This window comes from Aspergillus ibericus (genome assembly GCF_003184845.1).
Source record: "Aspergillus ibericus CBS 121593 unplaced genomic scaffold BO80scaffold_2, whole genome shotgun sequence".
NCBI lineage: Eukaryota > Fungi > Ascomycota > Eurotiomycetes > Eurotiales > Aspergillaceae > Aspergillus > Aspergillus ibericus.
In genome coordinates, this window is record NW_020292100.1 from 242,095 (window position 1) to 262,950 (window position 20,856).

The window sequence follows — 20,856 nt, forward strand, 5'->3', positions numbered from 1 at the left end:
CCGTGCCCTTTTTTTTTTTTTTTTCTTGTCGTGTTCTTTTGTTTTTTTATTTATTCGCTTTTTTTTTTCTTCTCTGGCTGCATGATTTCTTTTTCGTCCTTGACTCAAAAACTCTTATTGTAATTTCCACATCCGAAGTCACTTCCGTCACCTCTACAAAGTCTAAACCGTCGCCTCAGGCCACCACCACCACCTCTGACGGGGGCCACCGCAACTTTTTTTCTCTCCTCTCTCTCCCCCGTCCTCCCAATTCTCCTCAGCAACTCTCAATCTCCTCCAAAAGCCATTGTCGCTGGCCTCTGCAGCTTCGCGCTGTAGGCTTTCCATCTCCCACCTTGTCACGGGGGCTTTCTTGTTCCTCTTAAACCTCCGTGCACCCACCATTTCTCACTACCGCACATGACTCCACAATCGGCTTCGCCAGTACCTTCCGCAGTCTCCTCCGCCGCAGCCTCACAGTTCTCCAACGATTCCCGCGATGGAGAGTCTCAGGTAACACGTGCTTTAGCGGGCATGAATCTGTCCGCCGTGAACGGGGATGTTCTCCCCGTTCCTCCGACCCCCGCAAAGATCGCTAGACCTACCATGGCCAATCGCATCTCCCGCATGTTCTCCAATACCGGGAAGTCCACCCTGAAAGAGCCGGAATCACATCGCGACTTCTCCGACAGCAGCTCAGAAAGTGTTAAAGCTCCCTCCAATGCCAGCATCAAACAAACGAAACCTACCTCGAAACCCTCCTCCAAGCCGTCCTCCAAGCCATCTTCCAGAGCTCCGTCCCGACAGGCGTCTACAAAAGAAGACAATGACAAGAAGCCGAAGTCTAGTAATGGCAAAGAGCAAAAGGAAGGGGCTCCTCCCGTCCACAGGCGTTTTGATTTGCCTGGTGATGGCACTCACAGCCATCACCTCAGGAGCGCAAGACGGCAAGAGAAACTGACCGACCTACTACGGGACATGCTAGGCGGCGGCAGGAAGAAGGAAGATCACGTCGAGGAGCAACAGTTGTCGCTCATGTCCACATGGATCGACCAGTTCAAGAACGAACGGGATAAGTTGGCCGCCGACAAGAAGGGCGGTCCGAATGCCACCGCTTCGCTGGTCGATAAATACGGCAAATGTCAGGAGATCGTCGGTCGCGGCGCCTTTGGTATTGTTCGCATATCCCACAAGGTGGACCCAAGAGACTCCAAGGTGGAGCAGCTGTACGCAGTCAAAGAGTTCCGCCGTCGCCCCCAAGAGACTACCAAGAAGTATCAGAAGCGCTTGACGTCTGAATTCTGCATTTCCTCTTCCCTTCGCCACCCCAACGTCATCCACACCCTCGACCTGCTGCAGGATGCTAAAGGTGATTACTGTGAAGTGATGGAGTACTGCGCAGGTGGCGATCTCTACACCCTGGTGTTGGCTGCCGGAAAACTCGAAGTGGCCGAGGCAGATTGCTTCTTCAAGCAGCTTATGCGTGGCGTTGAATATATGCACGAAATGGGCGTTGCCCACCGGGATCTCAAGCCCGAAAACTTATTGTTGACCACCCACGGAGCTCTGAAAATCACGGACTTTGGAAATGGCGAATGCTTCCGTATGGCATGGGAGAAAGAAGCCCACATGACCGCGGGCCTTTGTGGCTCAGCTCCTTACATCGCCCCGGAAGAATATATTGAGAAGGAATTTGACCCAAGAGCGGTTGATGTTTGGGCGACTGGTGTCATCTACATGGCCATGAGGACTGGGCGCCATCTCTGGCGAGTTGCCCGGAAGGATGAGGATGAATTTTACCAGCGTTATTTGGAGGGTCGTAAACATGAGGATGGTTACGCTCCCATTGAAACCTTGCATCGGGTAAGGACTGACCGACCCCATTGGATTCAAGGATGTACCAGCTGACAATACTCGCAGGCCCGCTGCCGTAACGTGATCTATTCCATTCTCGACCCCAACCCTTCTCGCCGCATCAATGCTTCACAGGTCTTGAAATCCGAATGGGTTCGCGAGATCAAGCTGTGCAAGGCTGGTGAGGAAGGATACTGATCCCAATGCGGTGTGCCGTTGTGCCGTCCAGGCTCAGGTGGCATATCCGGAAGGGAGACATGGTCTCGGCGGATTGATCGGACGTTTGTTCCGGGCTGTGTATCCCTTGTGAGGGGCTCCGTCTCTGTCGGCCTCTGGCGACTGCTTAAAACATAAACCCGGGTGGTTCATGTGTTTCTCCCGTTTAACTTGGGGGGTTCGGTCCTTCTTGACTGTTCTATAGAAGGAGGCACCATTGATTTCTACACTATTATACCGGCGCATGTGTTTTGTTCCATTTTCGTCTGCCTACTAGCTTATGGGCTTAGTTTGGTCGTCATGTTTTCATGCCAATGCAACGAAGAGTCATGACCTATGAGCCATCTTTCCATTCTCCAGCTTTCCTTTCGTTTTCAGTTTCATCATTTCCCTATTAACGTTCTATACCTCTTTCCGTTCAGGCATCCGGGGCTTTCATTGATATCATCGCAATTTCTATATACGTTTAATGGGACTCGTCAGGGGCTGCTGAATGATATTCATCGACAGGGACTTTATTTTCTTACCCAGGTTTTGTTGATCATACTGACCGTCTTCACCTGTCTTTAGTCCGGGTCTTGTTCTTTTCGATATCATGGTCGGTGTTGAAGCGTCATGGGTTTGGTGGGATGTAGCATCAGGGAGGCTGTATCAATATGGGAGGGGTGATTTTCTTTGGGATACCCTTTTGCAACATCTAATCCAACATGGCCCTCCTCGTCATGTTTTCCTATGTATCTTAACTTGAGTTGGGAAGCGATTGGCGGGCGACAGGCGGGGGGTCATGTGAGTTGGCCGTCGCCAGCCGCTGTGCAGCAAATCAATTGATTAGCTTGGCTTTCGCTTTGTCCGTCTCCAATTTCATTGTGTCCATTCACTCCCCGTTGTAACGTGTAATCGACCATGTCCGATGACTCGGACCCGAACTCTGCTGCTACTGCTAGGGTCCGAGTCTGCGTTAAGTATTTGATTCTTGTCTGGATGCTGCATCTCTGAATGGCCCGGAGCGGATTGTTCCAGGGGCTTAGGTAGATATCGGGTGATGACTTCATCCCAGCTGGCAGTGTCCGCTTGGACTTGGGAATACTGCTTCGTCCAGTCGCTTTCTGCTGGGTGGAGGGCCCCGGTCGGCCTGAACACCATGGCTGGCTGTCTTGCTACTGTCACGCTGCCCACCCCGGCCCTGAAAGAACGCGATATTGCCCGATCGTATTATCACGTCAGTAACCGTTCTTCTTCCGGGGGCTGTGCAAGGTATCCCAGCTTTTTATCATCCCCTTTATGCCGCTGAGACGGCGACACGCCGACGTCTACGATAGGGCGATTCTTCACGCAACAAGCACATCTCTTACACCGCACACCAGGATCATTCTGGTGTGGGGCCATCCAAGACCTGTCTGGACGCGTGAATCAAAAGTACAACTAGCACGGGGCCCAATGCACGAGCGACCTCCTACTATTGTCTTGGGACCAGATTTCTGTCGACGCCAAGATTCCTAGGCAGCCAAGGAAGACTGCATTCTCCCTCCCTCAGCGCGCGCCATGCGGAACCAATGGAGACGCGGATGGCTGAGAGAGGGGGTCTGGAAGACTCCAACTCATGTCCCGAGGTACGCTGGGATGGATGGATGGCTGTACTATGCATCAGATGCCTCAGGTAGGCAGACTGGCCAATGGAGCTGGCGATGACACCCAAACATTGCCTCCCGTACCGAGCTGCAAACGGAGGCGACGCCGGACGCGAGCCAGATCAAGCTTGCTTGGCGCATCATGCAGCCCCAAAAGGAACCCGAATCCTCGTTCAATAGGAAGCGATCCTCGGGGGAAGGCTAGCTTGCTGAAACCCTGGGCTGGTGGAGATCGGACAGCTCAGCAGCTGGTGTTGGTGGTGGTGGTGGTCGGTCTCACCGTTGAAGAAGTTCCGGTGTTGTACCCTATTGTGTGCTGTGAAGAGGACAGCCTGTTCGTAAACTCATTTGTTTTTCCTGAATTTCTTTTCTAACCGTCTTCTACCCAACTTCGAACCCCCCTTGGTTCGAGGCACTGCCCGATCCTACCCTGGAATGCCAGCGTCGGCAGTCTGGCCAGCCCTACGGAGGATGCAGCTGGAATCGCCCAGATGGATCCCGCCGTGCAACGCGGACAGGCAGCACCATTTTTACCTAATCAAGCCAATTATGGGCAAGACAGGGCCTCCAACGCACACGACCCTGACGGGTAACCCGATTGGCAACCGACAGTCGGTGTCAGCCATGCAAGGCTGGATCTACTAGCCCGATGGAGTAGGATTTGGGTTGGGATTCGTCAACGAGATGGCCGAGCCCCGAACTAAGGTCGGCGCCTATGTCCAGGAGGTTTAAGCAAATTGTCTCCTTCGCAAGTCGAATATGGTGTGATACACAATCGCTGCATGTCTTGGTTTAAGGGCAAGCAAGTCCGATGAAGTTGCAGTCAATTCAACAGGAGTCATTGGAGACTTGAGTCTTCCATGTGTGCCGAAGCGCTTATCGATCCTTCTTCGAGTCGTGAAATGATCGGCCTCGGTACCTGATTGGTAACCGCCTGCAGGCTAATGAATTACACTGGATAGAGATGCGGGCAGATGCGGAGAAGCGCGGTTCTCATCGCATGGTCAAGCAATATCTACATCATCCCCGACATCAGAATCGTGGAGCGCAGATGGTTGCAGCTCATGGTTCGGATGGGATTCAGAAAGCCCGAGGAATGTTTGTGTGACCATAATCATATCATTTGGGGTAACATGTACGGAGTACCCCATACCCCTTACGCCGATGACCTTAGTTATACTTCTAGATTTCCCTGCCGATTCCGCCATGTCCAAGATTGCACTAGGTGCAGTATGCGGCATGGACTGGTCGATATGGCAGCGCAACAACATGCGCGTTACCAACCAAATGCGCCTGGGTAGTACCTAGAACCTTGTAGGGCTATCAATCCCATCATGACGTCTCCGGCGACTCAGGCACAGGTCGATCCTCGCACTCCTTGACATCATGAAGAGGGTTTGATGGCAGGCTGCCAGATTCTCGCGACAGGGGAACAACATGACGTCAGACCCGACCGGAACTCGGTACGCAAAAGTAGCGCCGTTACTTCCGAGTAATTTACAACCTAGCGCCGTATTGTTCCACCGTAGGGCTGTACGTACAGTAAAACCGAACCTGACACCGCCACGGGGGGGAAACGATGAGCACAGCCACTGCAATCGAACGTCTCCGAACATCATCCGTCCCGCATCGGGCATCTGGATTCTGAGGCCTTTTGCATTCATTCGGGCTGTGCCTTTCGTCTCACCTCACCCACGATCATCTCCCGCTTCTCCTCCTGAGGACTGTCCTCTCATACTGCTCTAACCGAACCTTCTCTTCCGACAACCCCCCCCTATTCTACCGAAATACTACTCGACCACTAGTTGCCATCATGTCCTGGGCAGGTGCGCAGAATACCCGTTCCATCTGGTGAAGCGTGCTTCTGAGAACATCCTTCTGACATGTCACTCTGCGGTCTACAGGATTCAAGAAAAATGTCAACCGCGCTACGACGCAGGTGATGATGAAGACGGGTATGTTTAAGCCCTTCCCCCCTCGGCGATCGCCCTCCCCGCTTGCTTCGGAGATGAGCATCACCGACATATACACCTTACCCCGTCATTGGGTGGGACCGATACAAACCCGGATACTGACCCATGGTGCTGGGCTGAATAGGTCATGTGGAGCGCACAAACGATCGCGACTATGAGATTGAAGAGCGGTATGGTGTCCTTTGATGGATTGAGGGTGGGCCTGGAACAAGGTCGCTAACGGCCATGGGTATAGTCGGTACCGGACGATGGAAGCGGCCGCCAATCGGTTACAGAAGGAAGCGAAGGGATACTTGGACTCGCTACGAGGTGGGTGATTCTTCCAGCGCTGGGTTTGGTTGGTTGGGGTGCTGATGCTGGGACGATGACGGATAGCCATGACCGCTTCGCAGATGCGTATTGCTGAGACCATCGATGCTTTCTATGGCGATGCGGGAACCAACGACGGTGTGAGTCGGAGCTACAAGCAAGCCGTGGAGGACCTGGATGCCGAAACGATCAAGGCCCTGGATGGACCGTACCGGTAGGTTCGGATCTTGCGATGGTGGGGCCCCGATGTCGACTAATGTGTGACTCCCTAGGTCGACCGTGCTGGAGCCGATTTCCCGATTCTGTGCCTACTTCCCCGATATCAACGAGTGCATTAAGAAGCGCAACCACAAGCTCCTGGATTATGATTCGATGCGCGCCAAGGTGAAGAAGTTGGTCGAGAAGCCCGACAAGGACGCCACGAAGCTTCCCCGGATGGAGCGCGAGACGGAGATTGCCAAGCAAGCCTACGAACAGTTGAATGAGCAGCTCTTCAACGAACTCCCCCAGCTCATCGACCTGCGTGTGCCGTACCTGGACCCCAGTTTCGAGGCGCTGGTGAAGATTCAACTGCGGTTCTGTGCCGAGGCTTACTCGCGCATGGCGCAAGTGCAGCAGTACCTGGATGCGGAGACGAGGGATCAGTACGCCCGGGGCGACCTGGACAACCGGGTGGAAGAGGTGTTGCAGGAGATTCGGGATTTGAGCATAGCCGGAACTGTGTAATGGGGTCATATTGCTTTGGGTGGGTTCATTCATTTCTTGCTTGTGTGTTTTATTTATTACCCTGCGAGCCTGTCGTGTTCTCTGATAGCCGCTTTAATTATTCTTGCTTGTGCATCAAAACCGCTTGGGGTGACTCATTGTTAAATTACAATTGTTGGGCATTCCATCTATGATCCTTAGAACCGCGTCGACCATCTATCTATCTCTATGAGGAATCAAAATCTAGTAGTAACAGGGGTATCACAAAGCCACCTCAAATCCAATCATTCCTCCTTGCCCTCCCAATACAGCTCATCAGCCAACACCTCCAACACCGGCACCGCCGCCGCCCTGACAGCCGCCAACTCGGCCGGACTCATCTCCTTGAGAACATAATCCGCCACATCCCCACGATTCCTCGTCTCGGGCCTCCCAATCCCCACCCCGATGCGCAACACCGACAAGTCACCCACCGCGGCCCCCTTCTTCGGCGGATACAGTCCCTTCCCTCTCAAACTCTCAAACGCACTGATCAATCCCCGATGACCCCTCAAACTAGCCTTCTCCGGCCCGCCCCTCTTCACGCGGACCTTCCCCAACGGCGCCTCCAACTCATCATGCAGAATGACCAAGGTCGGCGAGAACTGTCTTAGAGACACCGGATCCACGCCCCGGACCTGCCACTCGGGAATCGCAGTGGAATGTTGATGCTCGGGTGCTGTCGCAATGGCGCGGACATGTCCGCGCTGAACGAGATTCTTGAAAGTATCGGATTGGGTCGCGGACAGCCAGGTCTGGAATTGACGGAGGAGTTTGGGCCCCGATTCGTTCATGTATGATGGGCTGTGCCAGGTTTTGTAGAAGAGGGGGCCATTGGAGGACTGGGCCAGGGAGGAGATGAGGGGTGCCCGGGCGGGGAGCAGCGGCGTCAGCGCTTCCAGCAGGATGTGGCCGGCGCTGTGGCGCGTTTGGCGATAGGGTCGGGGGTTGCCGATCGAGGCGATGAAGAGGAAGCGGCGCGGGGTTTTGAGGGTGAGTGTTGTTGGGGAGGGGGGGGTGGCGGGGGACATTGAGAGAGAAGGGGGGAGGGGAGGGGGGGGTGTTGTTTTGGGGGGAATTGAGACTTCGTGATGATGGTTTGGGTTTGATGGAACTGGATGTGGTGGTGGTTGGGTTTGACTTTCGGGTGGTGGTTTGGGGTCGGCCCCGTTCCGTGGTTCGGGCTTCTCCATCTTCTCGATGGAGAGTAGAGTACGGAGTATATGGTTACTCTTGTTCTGGTGATCGTTCTGGAACTTCTGGACTTCTGCTGGAGGAGTTCCTGCTCGTCTGTTGATATCATCCTTTCGACTTTTGACCATATCGTCACTACTTCCACAATCTTCCCCTCAGCCTCCTTCAGTCGATCATGGACTCTTTGACTCACATTCTGACTCAGAATACGGAGTAGTTAGCGAATTACCTAACTATCGCATGGCAATCTCCCAGCAACGGATCTGATCCTTGTAATGCTACCTAACTACGGAGTAGCATGACCCGACTAGCCAACGACCTGGCCCTGTCAACATGATTGAGAAGGACAAGGCTCAAGTCAACCAGCCGCCACCCTTCACCAACCCATTAGGCTCTCAGTGCTTACTATGGCGTACAACAGACGAGCATAGTGTGTACCAACAGCCTGACCCAGTACCAGGGAACCGCGGCGGACCTGTCAGCCTGCAACGGGGCGGGCTCCCCGAAGAGGGAAATGAAAGGACCATCTGCTGCATGGCGTCTCGTGTGCCTCGCTAGTTGCACTGCAGTTGGATTCCCAGGAAATGGGCGGTCCCGGTCGATCGAACCGGCCCTTCAGGCTGGCCTGCATCGATGGGTCTAGAGGCTGCCCTCAGCCTCTCAGCACGCTTGTTGCAGCAACTAGCCTTCGGCCTCCGTGGGCTATCGGGGCCTCGCGCTGATCAACTGCCCTCCTAATCCATCCTCCGGTCCTGGAACGCTTTCCTTCTACTTTTCTCCGGCTTCCTTCCCCTCTCCTCCCCCGGCAGGGGGCGCGAGGCTTTTTTCTCACTAGGCCAATGTGCGTCCCGACTATCCGGCTCAGCCGTTCGACTCATCCTCGCCCTCCTTTGGCACTCGCAAACCGTTGAGAATTCTCCGTGTTTGTGCCTCGGGGCTTAACCCGCCGCGTCACTCACGGCATATTCCGCCCTCTTTCTTTGCTTTTTCCTTGCCCTCTTGGGCCGAACCAGGACGATGAACTACTCACCTCACACGTGTCACTGAAGTTCGATCTCAGGACCCGTGGCTCATGTTCGACGGACTCGCATGACTTTTTGCCCATGGTTACAACTCCAGCAGGCAAACGAGAACCATTGCAGGAAGTGCTGCCCTAAGCTGATCGGGCGGGTGTTTGGCCTTCTCCTCCAGGAGAAGACCCTCTATAAACCCCGAACTTGATGCGCCGTTCCCTTCACCGACCCTCCAAGTCCGTCATGTCATGGCGGCAAAAGACCTCCAGCCGTTGGGCCAAGACCAGCCTCTGGTCGAGGTGGACGAGAATGAGCATGCGCAAAAGCAACCATGGACGATGCATCCGCAGCCCCATTCTGACCCGGACCCAGACTCCGCCGACGAGGACTTCATGTAAGGCCGCATCTGCTTCCCCAAGACTTCGGCCCTGTTCGGCGGGACCTACGGAGTACTAACCGCAACGACAGCAATGCCCACGAGGCACAACACATAGACTTCGTCGAGGAGAACGATCGCCGATACTGTAACGAAACCTATTACATGCCCAACGACGAAGCCGAACAAACCCGTCTGAACATCGTCCACCAGATCTACCTCATCCTGCTGGACGGCCATTTGACCGCTGCCCCCATCGCCACTGATGCACCGCGCATCCTCGACATTGGCACCGGCCCAGGGGACTGGGCCATCGAGATGAGCACCGCCTACCCCCACAGCACCATCATCGCCTCGGACATCGGCGTCTTCGACAACGGCCTTGGCCACGTCGACCTCCCCAACGTGTACTTCCACCTCGACGACGCCCGCAACGACTGGGCCTATCACACCCCCTTCGATCTCATCCATCTCCGCGGCCTCGCCGGTGCCTTCCCAGATTGGCCCTTCATCTACCAGCAGGCCTTCCACCACCTCGCCCCCGGAGGATATCTCGAGGTCGCCGATACCGACTTCGCCGCAGAGCCCGCCACCTCCCTGCCGGCCAATTCCTACCTTCGTCTCTTCTCCTCGGCTCTACGCTCCGCTGCCGAATCCGCCGGCTGTCTGCGCGACCTGACCCATCTCCAACCCGCTCTCCTCAGCGCCCACGGCTTCGTCGATATCCACGTCCACGAGTACACCTTCCCCATCGGTCTGTGGCCGGACAATCCCCATGACCGCACCCTCGGCAAAATGGGCCTCATTGCCCTCCTCGAGGGCCTCGAAGCAATCAGTCTGCGTCCGTTGACGGCTACCTACGGCTGGGTTGCCGAGGAGGTGCGGGATTTATGTGACCAGGTGCGTGCGGAGATTCTCGCCGGTGGATATCGAGTTCGGGCGAGCGTGCGAATCATCACGGGTCGGAAGCCGTTGGATGCGTAGTACCTCCTTACTGACCTACTGGGTTTTTGTTATTCATGACCACAATGAACCGACATTCAATAATACCATTGAACATAGAAACAGTGTTGGGGTGAACCTGATTTGATTTCTAAGGTAGGACTGCTCTCCGGGACTATCATGACATAACATGTTAGAAACCGGTATGCCAACAGAGGTACTATATCTCTCGGCCACAGGACTAAGACCGACAGTCAATGTCCTGGCATGATGGGGACATGACCCACCCACAATGGAGGCTAGATCAGATCAGATTCTCATGTATCTAATTCTATAGACAGCCCGCCAGTCGTGACTACCAGACGTGGTATCTCCATACATACATACATACCCTAATGGCTTAAATCAAGATAAGAAAAAAACAGACAGGCCCTTTTTGATCCTAACGCCGTCCGAACCCAATGCAGTCGAGCAACGACAAAAGGCTAGAAACATGAACAGAAATAGAGATAGCGAGACAATGATTTTGGGGGGGGGGGGTAGAAGGGTAAAGAAGAAAAGAAAAGGACAACATTAGAGCTGGAACTTCGTCCTCGTCTTCTCCATCCCACCCTTCCATTCCCATTCCTGTCCACTGGCCCGTTGAATACCTTTATCGACACGACGCAGTTTGAGGGTGAACCGGGGGCCGAGCTCCTGCATACCGGCGCGGATGCCCTCGGCGCCCTTCATCTCCTTGCCGTCCGCGCCGACGACGGCCTTCTCCGTCTCACGCTTCTCGCGGAACACGTAGCGATGGCGACGGAAGAAGAGGTAATCGCGGCTGTTGAGGACGGTGACCACCTGGCGACCCTCGATATCCGGCTGCGGGGGGAACAGGGTCCGGAACAGATGCGCGGTCAAGAGACCCAGAGGGGTGCGGAAGTTGTTCAGGATCAGCTCCGGCCAATGCTCCGTGGCGTTACCGTGGCCCGGAATACGCTTGCCCTCGACCCAGTTGGTCATGGAGAAGTGGAACATGGGGCCGGTGGGCAGATGCACGATGTCCAGCCCGGTGGGCTTCTTCTGGTCCTCGCGCAGGATGACCACGGCCGTGAAGTTGCGATTCGAGGCGAACTTGGAGATCTCGCGAATCGAGAATTGGTGCGCGAAACGGTGGCGCGAGCGACGCACGTAGACGGAGTTGGGGAACAGGTCTGTCAGGAGCTCGGCTTCGTGGTGCAGAGACGAGTTGAGCGAGGTGGTGATCAGGATCTTCGGGGAGACGGGCTTCTCGGTGTTGAATAGGGATGGGAATTTCGCGGCTAGGGCGTCCGGGACAGCACTGAGGTTCGTGCTCTTGGTGGATTGCGATGGACTGGTGGCGCGCTCGGTGGCAGACGGGAGGGCGGATTTGTGGCGTCCGCGACTGTCGTCCGTAGATTTCTTGGTGTTGTTGTCATCGTCGTCCTCGTCCTCGTCCTGCTCGTCCTCCTCGTCGCTGCTGGCGAGCATGCTGTCCACGTCGTCGTCTTCCTCCTCCGACTCTTCTTCTCCCTCCGAGGATTGCTCGTTCTCGTCCAAGGGCCGGTTCAACTCGTCTTCCTCCTCTTGCTTGCGCCGCTTGATGCGCTCAACATCCACACTCAGTCCCAGGCCATCCTCCACGTCGCTGTCGGCATCATCCCAGACACGCTTGCGGTCGATAGTCAGCGGGATGTTGCGCTTCAGCCGCTCCGCCTTCAGCTTGGGGTTTTTAGCTTCCTCCTTCTTGAATGCATGTCGCTCGGCGTGACGAGCGGCATCCTTGGCGCGCTTCCGCTTGATGTGAAGCATCTTGCGCTGGATCTTGTTGCGGGGCTTGACCTCCAGGCCGGCCGTCGGCGGCGGCCGGGACATCGACTTTCTGGAGACCATGGTGGCGGGTGGATGGCGGGGGAAAGGTTGAAGATGGAAGATGAACTTTTGGAGAGAATGATGCCGATTACCCAAACGGGGCAGCCAAAAAAATCTGGCGGATCAACTATTCTGCCGGCGGTGAGCCAGGGCTGGACTGCTTACCTCAGCGGGACTCGTGATGGTGGCTTTGGGCTGTTTGGTCTGCTTCTTGCAGCCCCCCCAATTAATCGCCCGCAGGGAATTGCCAGTCGAAAAAACGGTCGGCCAATCTCTTGGACCCTTCCAGCCCATTCCTTCCCCGCAATTGCATCGGCCACTCACCCCGGGTGGGTTGGTGAGAGGGCATCGCGCGCGCGCGCCAACGAGGGCGGATGAGTCACTGGCAAGCCCCGTGGCTGCGGCGCTTCTGTCGCGGCCCCTCGTTGTCTTTTCGTCCCCGCCGACAACTTCTTCCTTTTCGCGTGCCCCCCACTTGCGCAAGAAGCGACCCCAATTTCCACCCTCGTGCCTTCTCGTCCTCCCCCTCCGCTGCTGCCCGGTACCAGCTGCAATCCTCCCAGCAGAAAAAGAAATCCTCCAAAATGGCCTCCGTCACCACCAAGACCGGCCAGGTCGTTGACCGGTCCGTCTTGGACTCCATGCTGCGCCGCCGTCTCTTCTACACCCCCTCCTTCGAGATCTACGGTGGTGTCTCCGGTCTCTACGACTATGGCCCGCCCGGTTGCGCCGTCCTGAACAACATCGTCGATCTGTGGCGCAAGCATTTCGTCCTGGAGGAGGACATGCTGGAGGTCGACTGCTCCATGCTGACCCCGCACGAGATCCTGAAGACCAGTGGCCACGTCGACAAGTTCGCCGACTGGATGTGCAAGGACCCCAAGACCGGCGAGATCTTCCGCGCCGACCACCTGGTGGAGGAGGTACTGGAGAGCCGTCTCAAGGGTGACAAGGAGGCCCGTGGCCAGAAGGTCGAGGTGGACGAGGAGAAGGAGGCCAAGAAGAAGAAGAAGGTCAAGCAGACCAAGGTCGTCAAGCTGGATGATGCCGTCGTCAAGGAGTACGAGGAGATTCTGGCCCAGATCGACAACTTCGACGGTCCCGCCCTCGAGCAGATCATCGCCAAGTACGACATCCGCAACCCTACCACCGATGGCAACCTCCTGCCCCCCGTGGCCTTCAACCTGATGTTCCAGACCTCTATCGGACCCAGCAGCAACATGCCCGGCTACCTGCGCCCGGAGACCGCCCAGGGTCAGTTCCTCAACTTTCAGAAGCTGCTGGAGTTCAACCAGCAGTCCATGCCCTTCGCCTCCGCCTCCATCGGCAAGTCGTTCCGTAACGAGATCTCCCCCCGTGCCGGTCTGCTGCGTGTGCGTGAGTTCTTGATGGCCGAGATTGAGCACTTTGTCGACCCCGAGGGTGGCAAGAAGCACGCTCGGTTCGAGGAGGTCAAGGGCGTCGAGATGACCCTGCTCAACCGCGACATCCAGCTGTCCGGTAGCACCAAGACGGAGCAGATGACCATCGGCAAGGCGGTGGAGACCGGCCTGGTGGACAACGAGACCTTGGGTTACTTCCTGGCTCGTATCCAGCTGTTCCTGCTCAAGCTGGGTGTGGACCCCAAGAAGCTGCGCTTCCGTCAGCACATGGCCAACGAGATGGCCCACTACGCCGCCGACTGCTGGGATGCGGAGTTGCAGACCAGCTACGGCTGGATCGAGTGCGTGGGCTGCGCCGACCGCAGTGCCTACGATTTGACCGTGCACAAGAACAAGACCGGCGCCCCGCTGGTCGTCCGTGAGACCCGGGCCGAGCCCCTCCGGGTGGAGGAGTGGCAGATCGACCTGGACAAGAAGAAGTTCGGTCCCCGCTTCAAGAAGGATGGCAAGAGCGTCACGGCCGCCATCGATGCGCTGTCCCAGGAGCTCCGCGAGAAGCTCGCGCTCGACCTGGAGCAGACCGGCAAGATCGAGGTCGAGGTGGAGGGTGTCCCCACTGGCAAGGTTGAGCTCGACAAGGAGCTGATCAAGATCGAGAAGCGCACCCGCGTGGAGAATGTGCGCGAGTACACGCCCAATGTCATCGAGCCGTCCTTCGGTATCGGCCGTATCCTGTACAGCATGATTGAGCAGGTCTACTGGTCCCGTGAAGGCGATGAGGCCCGTGGCGTATGTCGATCTCTTATTCCCCCTCTACTGCACCAGATGCTAATATAATGTCTAGGTTCTATCTTTCCCCCCTGCGATTGCCCCCACCAAGGTGCTGATCGTTCCCCTGTCGACGCACTCGTCCTTCGCGCCCCTGGTGCAGCGCATGACGACCAAGCTGCGCCGGATGGGAGTGTCGAACCGGGTGGACGACTCGTCGGCCAGTATCGGCAAGCGGTACGCGCGCAACGATGAGCTGGGTACGCCCTTCGGTGTGACGGTGGACTTCCAGTCCGTCAAGGACAACACCTTCACGCTGCGCGACCGCGACACGACCAAGCAGGTGCGTGCCAGCGAGGACGAGATCGCGCAGGCGATCAAGTCCCTGGTGGAGGGCGAGGAGACCTGGGAGGATGTGCGCAAGCGCCTGCCGGAATTCACCGGTCAGGAGGTGGAGTAAGCGGCGAATGGGATTATAAAACGGTGCATGTTAGAGACCGCCGGATGTGCGGCCATAGAGGGTCACGCAATATACGGTGATATCGTTCTAGATGCTTCTGTAGGGCGTAGTGGTACATACTCGTAAGTAGAGCCGCATCCCGGCCGATCGCCAAGAGATGCTCCGCGGCCGCCCGTCTCTCCGTCTCTCCGTCATGCTGGCTTCTTCTGCCTCTCTTCTCTCCTCTCTTCGGTGCATCACCCCGTCCGTTTCGCCGCCACGTCTGCCATTCGTCTCCCTCCTCCGATCGACCCGTGCTCAGTCAGTCTGGGCCCCGCCAGCATGGCTCCCACGATCCCCTCGGCCAAACTGACCCTCTCGTGCCCGCTCTTTGCCGCCGACTTCGACCCGCGCAACCACGGCTTTCTGCTGGTGGCTGGTGGTGGAGGCGAGGGCCGCAGTGGTGTCGGTAACAAAATCGCAAGTCTGCCCCGTGGCTCGTGCTCATGCTCATGCTCGTGCTCGTGCTCCCACCGCTACAAGACTCCTAGTGCTGGCTCCCTCCAGCTAACCCCCCAGCGCCCTGCAGGTCCTCCTCGATACCTCCAAACGCCAGGAGATCTCCGAAGTCGTCGATATCGAATTGTCGCGCGATGAGGACTCGGTCACCTCCCTCGCTGCCGCCCAGGCCACCGACGACGCGATAGTCGCCCTGGCCGGCATCAACAGCTCCGTCGCGGAGCAGAAGCGCGACAACAACCAGCATCTGCGATCCTTCCGCATCGATTATCCTCCCCGGAAATCCAGCTCCTCCAAAGGCAAGAAGAAGAAGAAGGCCGCCGCGTCCACAGCCCCTGGGAAGACCACGCCGCTCTCCCGGGCGTCGCTCTTCCGCACCATCAAAGGCACCAAGGCCTCGTCCGACACCTACCAGCGCACCCTGCGCCTCTCCTCATGGAAACCCGACTCGAAATCCCCACGAGTCGCGGTCATTGCAACCGGCCTGGCCCCGGCCGGTGAGATCGTCTTCTTCAGCGCCACCTCCACCCCCAGTGCATCCGACGTCATCGGACGAATCCGTCTCAACAGCGACGAGGAGGCCGAGGACGTCGACATCACCGATCTGGTCGGCGAGGGCCAGTTCCGCGTCGCCTACACCAACGGCATTGACGTCTGCATCTGCCAGATATCGGCCGACACCCGCTCCAACGCCTCGCCCGACGTGCAATGCGTCTACACCACGCCCTGGCCCGAGAAGGGACCCCGGACGAGACCCAAATTCCGGGCCCTGCGCTTCCTCTCTCCCACTACATTGCTCCTCCTCCAAAACGCCCCCGACCGCAAGGGCTGTGAGCTGGTCCTCCTGGATCTCCGCCCGGCCATTTCCGACAAAAACAGCACCCCCGCAGGCAAGGCAACCATCGTGCGCCGCAAGAAGCTCCGCAAAACCATCAAGATCGGGCTCGGCCTGGACATCTGCAACCTGGGCCCCAGCTCCGACCCGGACAACCAGCAGCAGCAGGCTGTGGTCGCGATCTCCGGCAGCGACCAGTCCCTCGAGCTCCTGACGCTCGACTTCAACCCGACGACCCATCGCTACGGCGCGCTCCAGCATTTCGCCTCCCTCCGCGACGTCCACCCCTTCTCCATGACCAAACTCTGCTTCTCTCCCTTCCACCCTCCCTCCCATCCCGTCACCCCCGAAACCCCTCCGCAATACATCAAACTGGCCTCGGTCAGCATGGGCAACACGGTCGTCGTGCACACCCTCCCCCTCTCCCCCTGTCCCCCCTCCAGCCGCTATCCGCGCTACGTCCTCTCCATGCCCGGCGAGTCCGAGATCTGGACCAACCTCACCAGCGGCGTCGCGGCCCTCCTCTCCATCCTCATCGTCTGCTTCGTCCTGCAGGCCTTCACCGAAATCCGCGGCGTCATGCCCCCCTACCTCGGCGCCACGGACTGGTTATCCCCCAGCATCCGCGACGCCGTCGCCCGCCCATACTATGTCCCGCCTCCTCTTGCGTCCCCATCCCCAGAAACCACCCTAGACACTCCACCTCAAGTCCGCACCCTCCACGACCTCGTCACCTCCTCCCAACAACCCCTCCTGATCCACTGCAACCCAGAAACCAACACCCTCCTCATCGACTCCGCAGACCCCATTGTCGCGGCGGAGTCCTCCGATTCCAGCACCCAGCATCAACATCACCGCTGGGAAGACCTCTCCTCGGCGACCCGTCACCGCTGGATCCATCAGCTCACACACGCAGGCTACGAGCCATCTGCGGACGACACCGAGTCGATCCTAGATGGCGTGTTATTCGGGGCCGAGTGTCCGGAATTGCCCATTGAGGAGGTTGTTTGATTCCTCGCTCGTATGTTCTGATTGCTTGTTGCTTAATGATTGTCTCCCTGTTAAGGAGCGGGGGATGGATGTAAGTGGGAGGTTTCGAGGTTGATGATTAATGGATGATGGACGGTTAGATGAAGTCGGGTATCATACTGTTTGCTTATTGTGGGCAATGCTTGGATGTGGTGGTGGTTGAGATCATGGATTGCGGAACGCGGGGCAGTCTTCTTGTCATGTTCGATTCGATTACTATACTATACCTACGATTGTACGCTATTATTGACCGTGTCACATTCAACTGTACTATTATCATGGACCCTGGGCCTGGTGGTGCTTATTATTATCACAGAAGAAGAAAGTATTCTCTTGGGTAGGTCCCCCTCGCTCCAAGTGCCCTCTTCTAGCTCCCTCCATGGAGCTGCATTAGCAGACGATCATGTAGTTCTTTTTTTCGGACATAGCTGCTCGCTATGCCCCCAGTATTCCATCATGGACTCGTCAATCAAAACAGACATAGGCAGGTACATGAGGGCAACAAAATTTTTAATGCACGTCCGTATGCCGGAGCGTCCCAACTCATCGGTCTTCAGCTCTTGATCGTCTTTTGGGGTTTTGCCCGATTGATCTCTTTTCGTCTTTCTTTCTTCTCTCTTTCCTTGATTTTTCTTTTCTTCTCTTCTTTCTTCTTTTCCCAGTACAGCCGAAGACACCAGCCGACACATCATCAGGTGCGGTTTCGCTTCGCCGGCCCGGTCCAGATCATCGGTAGGAGCAGAACCGCACAGCGGAAAGGGGCCGGTAACAAGATTATTCACGAATGTAAGGAGAAGAGGAACGAACCACAAAGGGGGAATAGACACCAAGATGAACGCCAAATTATCCATGCCGAGTCCGCAGACGACAAAGCTGTGCAGTGAGGATATCACAAGAAGAAATTGAGTGGCAATGCAGGTCGTTAGGGAGCAGCAAAATCAACCGGAGGCGCGTAAATGTGACCCATATGTGCGTGAAAACAAGATCTGGTGTAAATCATAAGAGGAACAAGACGACCCGGGGCGAGTCGGTGGCTATCATCCCTCCACGGTCAATCACTGGCTGTTCTTCTTCCAACGGAGCAACTCCGCCAGGCTCGCAAGGCTGCAGCCCAGCTTGAGGAAATCATGGGCCAACAGCTCATCAGCGGTGGCACGGCTGCGCACATCAACACAGAGACAGACACTGAGGAAAGATTTGAGTTCCTTGCTAAGCTTCTCCGGCTTCTTCAGGCGAGGAGTGCCATTGGTGGCGATGAGGTACAGCGCTTTGAGCGGTTCCTCGTTCAGATACGGGGGCTCCGATTCAATCATCTCAATGGCCATGATACCCAGTGACCAGCAGTCCACCTTGGGGCCATACTCCTTCTGCTTCACCACCTCGGGCGCCATCCAGTAGGGAGTACCGACCATGGTGGCTCGCTTGCTCTTCGATTCGGTAAGCTTGGCGCAGAATCCGAAATCAGCTAAGAGGTTGTTAGGATCTCTTTTCCTCATTCCAACCAGCGTATAGTCAAAGCTACTCACTAATCTTAACATGACCCGCCCGGTCAAGAAGGACGTTGTCACTCTTGATATCACGGTGGATGATGTTCTGGCTGTGCAGGTGAGCCAATCCTTTACAGGTCTGGAAACAAATTCGTGTTAGCATCATGACCCGGGGCTTCGCTCGCATGACGTTCTGCATGCACATACCTCTGCACAAATCGTAGCAATCTGGTCTTCCTGGATCAACGGGTTGTTGTCAATGACATCCGTAAGCGCGCCACCTTCCATGAATTCCATGACGACCCATAGCTCGTTGCTCTGCTCCTGCAGGAACGAGTCAAGGAAGTTGACAATGTTGGCGTGCTGGCTATCCTTCATAACGATGATCTCATTGACAATGAGCTCCTTCCGTGGCTGGCTACGCAAGTCCATCTGTTTAATCGCCACCTGGGTTCGAGGGCCATACTGGCGGTAGAGCTCCCGTGCGACACCAGAAGTGGCATGCTCCTTAACGCGTGCCACGTACACGGATCCGGAGGCACCCTGTCCAATCTTGCGCTGCTTGCTGTAGGACTCATTCGGGTTGTCCTTGGAAACTACCGACCTCAGTCGATCCATAACCTCGTTCTCGCTCATGGCCGACATGCGTACTTCCCTCTGGCGTGGCTCCGCCTTCTTACTGAGAGCAGCCTCGGCCTGGCGGACCCCATCAGGGACGTTGGTCTTGCTGGTCGCCTGTTTGTTTGCAATGTTCAGGGGCTTCACAGGCTGAACCGGAGCAGGTAGCTTGCTGGGGGGCGGACCCTGAGCCGGCTGCGCCTTAGCGCCATTGTTCTGGACCCGCGCGGGGGATTGAGCTTGGGTCGGGTGTCTGGAGCTCGGGGAGGATTGTTCAGGCCTTGCGGAGCCGTTGGCAGTCGGAGGCGACGGCGCAGGGCGTTGGGCAGTCAGCTGGCGCGAAGGGTCCTGGCGAGAGGAGCCAGGTGCCTGCGGAGCTGGACGGCTTGGCTTATAACGGTCATCAGACGACGACGGGCCGTAGCCACCAAGTTCCTGCTTAGCCAGAGGAACGCGGGTCTTGGGCAAGGAGGCATTGTACGCTTCCTGTTCGAGCCGGTTCTGCTCCTCTTCCCGCTGGCGAGCGCGACGAGACTCTTCCTCCACCCGGCGACGCTCCTTATCCGCAAGTTCGTTCATACGCTCCAACTGATGCTGCTGCTCCAAGGCACGGTCGGAGTCCGACTTAGCCTGCACAGGAGACGAGGCAGCGGAGTGGCTCGAGTATGACTGGCCACCGCTGTCCAGACGCTGCGCGGGAGCTGGCGGCGGGGGTCTCGGAGGCGCAATTGAACTTCCCACGGACCCGCTGTTGAAGGGCTTTGCTTGCTGGTTCGGCGGGGAGGACAGTCCGGCATAATACTGAGGGTTCTGTTCACGCATCTTGATGTCGGAATAGAATTCCAGAACCTCGATGACTGCCTGGGGGTTCTTCTTGTAGTCTTCCTTGGTGATTGCGGACGCGGTTAGGAGCTTCTCCCACTCCGGCGGCAAGCCCACGAAGGCGCCTGTGCGCGGATCGAATCCGACATGGACACGATGGCTAAAGTTTGTTGGGTTGCTCACCCCTCCCATGCCGGGGCAGCGTTCGTAGATCTTATCGATCCAGTCGTAGATCTCATCATCGCTCTTAACTTCACAAGTGATGCTCTTGGTGGGCACATCACGGGTGATCACGGCGGCTTTGGAGGTCGCATCCTTGGGATTGGCGAGACGGATGATTTCAAAGGCCATGCGGGTATCCTCCGATCGAGAGACGCCCGTGACCGCCGTCAGGGGGATGGACAACACGATCTTCCCAGTCTCATTCTTGAGGAAATCGAGGCGGAATTCGCGCAGGATCAGGTATCGTTGGTTCCAGGTCGCCAGAAACTTGTCTTCCTTGCAGCGAACATACCCCTCCTTGATCACGGTGACACCTCCCCCGGCCGACTGCTCGGTCTTGGTGCGCGTGAGCGTAGGGGTGCTCGTATTGGGGAACAGAGACAGATTGGCCGGACCGGGGGTACTGGGAGAATTCAGGTTCATCTGGCTGAAGGAGGTGGCCACGTTGGAAGGGTTGGAAGGCAGGTTGAGCGTTGGGCGATCGGCTGGGGGGCGAGGGGCAGGCCCCGGATTCATAAACTGATCTGGGGAGTACATTGTAGTACTGCGGCCGCGTCAGCAGCGCCCGGAAGAACCACAGGCAAGAACCTGTAAAGGATCGAGGTTGAATGCGAAAGGGGTGGGTGTGAAGA

The 20,856-nt window shown here is 56.9% G+C and overlaps 8 protein-coding genes across 8 annotated transcripts; 5 read left to right on the plus strand and 3 right to left on the minus strand.

The window, feature by feature from the left end:
• Nucleotides 1–399: 399 nt before the first annotated feature.
• Nucleotides 400–2,031, plus strand: BO80DRAFT_430841 (serine/threonine protein kinase SAT4; the record flags this gene model as incomplete). Its single annotated transcript, XM_025720714.1, has 2 exons — nucleotides 400–1,842; nucleotides 1,900–2,031. 2 exons carry the CDS (start codon nucleotides 400–402, stop codon nucleotides 2,029–2,031), a joined length of 1,575 nt encoding a protein of 524 aa, XP_025579950.1.
• Nucleotides 2,032–5,234: 3,203 nt separating this feature from the next.
• Nucleotides 5,235–6,817, plus strand: BO80DRAFT_75483 (amphiphysin-like protein RVS161). The gene is made up of 6 exons (XM_025724766.1): nucleotides 5,235–5,503; nucleotides 5,582–5,632; nucleotides 5,775–5,820; nucleotides 5,886–5,959; nucleotides 6,026–6,173; nucleotides 6,232–6,817. The coding sequence occupies exons 1-6, from the start codon at nucleotides 5,491–5,493 to the stop codon at nucleotides 6,683–6,685; spliced, it is 786 nt and encodes a 261-aa protein (XP_025579951.1). The 5' UTR covers nucleotides 5,235–5,490; the 3' UTR covers nucleotides 6,686–6,817.
• BO80DRAFT_420830 (aminoacyl-tRNA hydrolase) lies at nucleotides 6,816–7,747 on the minus strand. Its single transcript, XM_025718461.1, has one exon. The coding sequence runs from the start codon at nucleotides 7,732–7,734 to the stop codon at nucleotides 6,949–6,951; it is 786 nt and encodes a 261-aa protein (XP_025579952.1). The 5' UTR covers nucleotides 7,735–7,747; the 3' UTR covers nucleotides 6,816–6,948.
• A 1,060-nt stretch (nucleotides 7,748–8,807) lies between these two features.
• BO80DRAFT_75486 (class I SAM-dependent methyltransferase) lies at nucleotides 8,808–10,536 on the plus strand. The gene is made up of 2 exons (XM_025724767.1): nucleotides 8,808–9,304; nucleotides 9,379–10,536. The coding sequence occupies exons 1-2, from the start codon at nucleotides 9,159–9,161 to the stop codon at nucleotides 10,268–10,270; spliced, it is 1,038 nt and encodes a 345-aa protein (XP_025579953.1). The 5' UTR covers nucleotides 8,808–9,158; the 3' UTR covers nucleotides 10,271–10,536.
• On the minus strand, nucleotides 10,519–12,418 carry BO80DRAFT_420832 (rRNA-binding ribosome biosynthesis protein RPF1). Its single transcript, XM_025718462.1, has one exon. The coding sequence runs from the start codon at nucleotides 12,122–12,124 to the stop codon at nucleotides 10,802–10,804; it is 1,323 nt and encodes a 440-aa protein (XP_025579954.1). The 5' UTR covers nucleotides 12,125–12,418; the 3' UTR covers nucleotides 10,519–10,801.
• Nucleotides 12,419–12,687: 269 nt separating this feature from the next.
• BO80DRAFT_344166 (glycine--tRNA ligase) lies at nucleotides 12,688–14,713 on the plus strand (the record flags this gene model as incomplete). Its single annotated transcript, XM_025715263.1, has 2 exons — nucleotides 12,688–14,274; nucleotides 14,330–14,713. The coding sequence occupies 2 exons, from the start codon at nucleotides 12,688–12,690 to the stop codon at nucleotides 14,711–14,713; spliced, it is 1,971 nt and encodes a 656-aa protein (XP_025579955.1).
• Nucleotides 14,714–14,886: 173 nt separating this feature from the next.
• Nucleotides 14,887–17,377, plus strand: BO80DRAFT_371567 (uncharacterized protein). The gene is made up of 2 exons (XM_025716488.1): nucleotides 14,887–15,172; nucleotides 15,282–17,377. Exons 1-2 carry the CDS (start codon nucleotides 15,035–15,037, stop codon nucleotides 17,055–17,057), a joined length of 1,914 nt encoding a protein of 637 aa, XP_025579956.1. The 5' UTR covers nucleotides 14,887–15,034; the 3' UTR covers nucleotides 17,058–17,377.
• A 753-nt stretch (nucleotides 17,378–18,130) lies between these two features.
• On the minus strand, nucleotides 18,131–20,761 carry BO80DRAFT_430847 (serine/threonine protein kinase CLA4; the record flags this gene model as incomplete). Its single annotated transcript, XM_025720715.1, has 3 exons — nucleotides 18,131–18,540; nucleotides 18,602–18,701; nucleotides 18,770–20,761. The coding sequence occupies 3 exons, from the start codon at nucleotides 20,759–20,761 to the stop codon at nucleotides 18,131–18,133; spliced, it is 2,502 nt and encodes an 833-aa protein (XP_025579957.1).
• Between the last annotated feature and the right edge of the window lie 95 nt (nucleotides 20,762–20,856).

Coding starts and splice junctions, on each gene's coding strand:
- BO80DRAFT_75483 (XM_025724766.1), top strand. Junction 5,633..5,774: donor GCAGGTGATGATGAAGACGG/GTATGTTTAAGC, acceptor TGGGCTGAATAG/GTCATGTGGAGCGCACAAAC. Junction 5,821..5,885: donor GACTATGAGATTGAAGAGCG/GTATGGTGTCCT, acceptor CCATGGGTATAG/TCGGTACCGGACGATGGAAG.
- BO80DRAFT_420830 (XM_025718461.1), bottom strand. CDS start 7,734: ATGTCCCCCGCCACCCCCCCCTCCCCAACAACACTCACCCTCAAAACC.
- BO80DRAFT_75486 (XM_025724767.1), top strand. CDS start 9,159: ATGGCGGCAAAAGACCTCCAGCCGTTGGGCCAAGACCAGCCTCTGGTC. Junction 9,305..9,378: donor TCCGCCGACGAGGACTTCAT/GTAAGGCCGCAT, acceptor CCGCAACGACAG/CAATGCCCACGAGGCACAAC.
- BO80DRAFT_420832 (XM_025718462.1), bottom strand. CDS start 12,124: ATGGTCTCCAGAAAGTCGATGTCCCGGCCGCCGCCGACGGCCGGCCTG.
- BO80DRAFT_371567 (XM_025716488.1), top strand. CDS start 15,035: ATGGCTCCCACGATCCCCTCGGCCAAACTGACCCTCTCGTGCCCGCTC. Junction 15,173..15,281: donor GTGGTGTCGGTAACAAAATC/GCAAGTCTGCCC, acceptor AGCGCCCTGCAG/GTCCTCCTCGATACCTCCAA.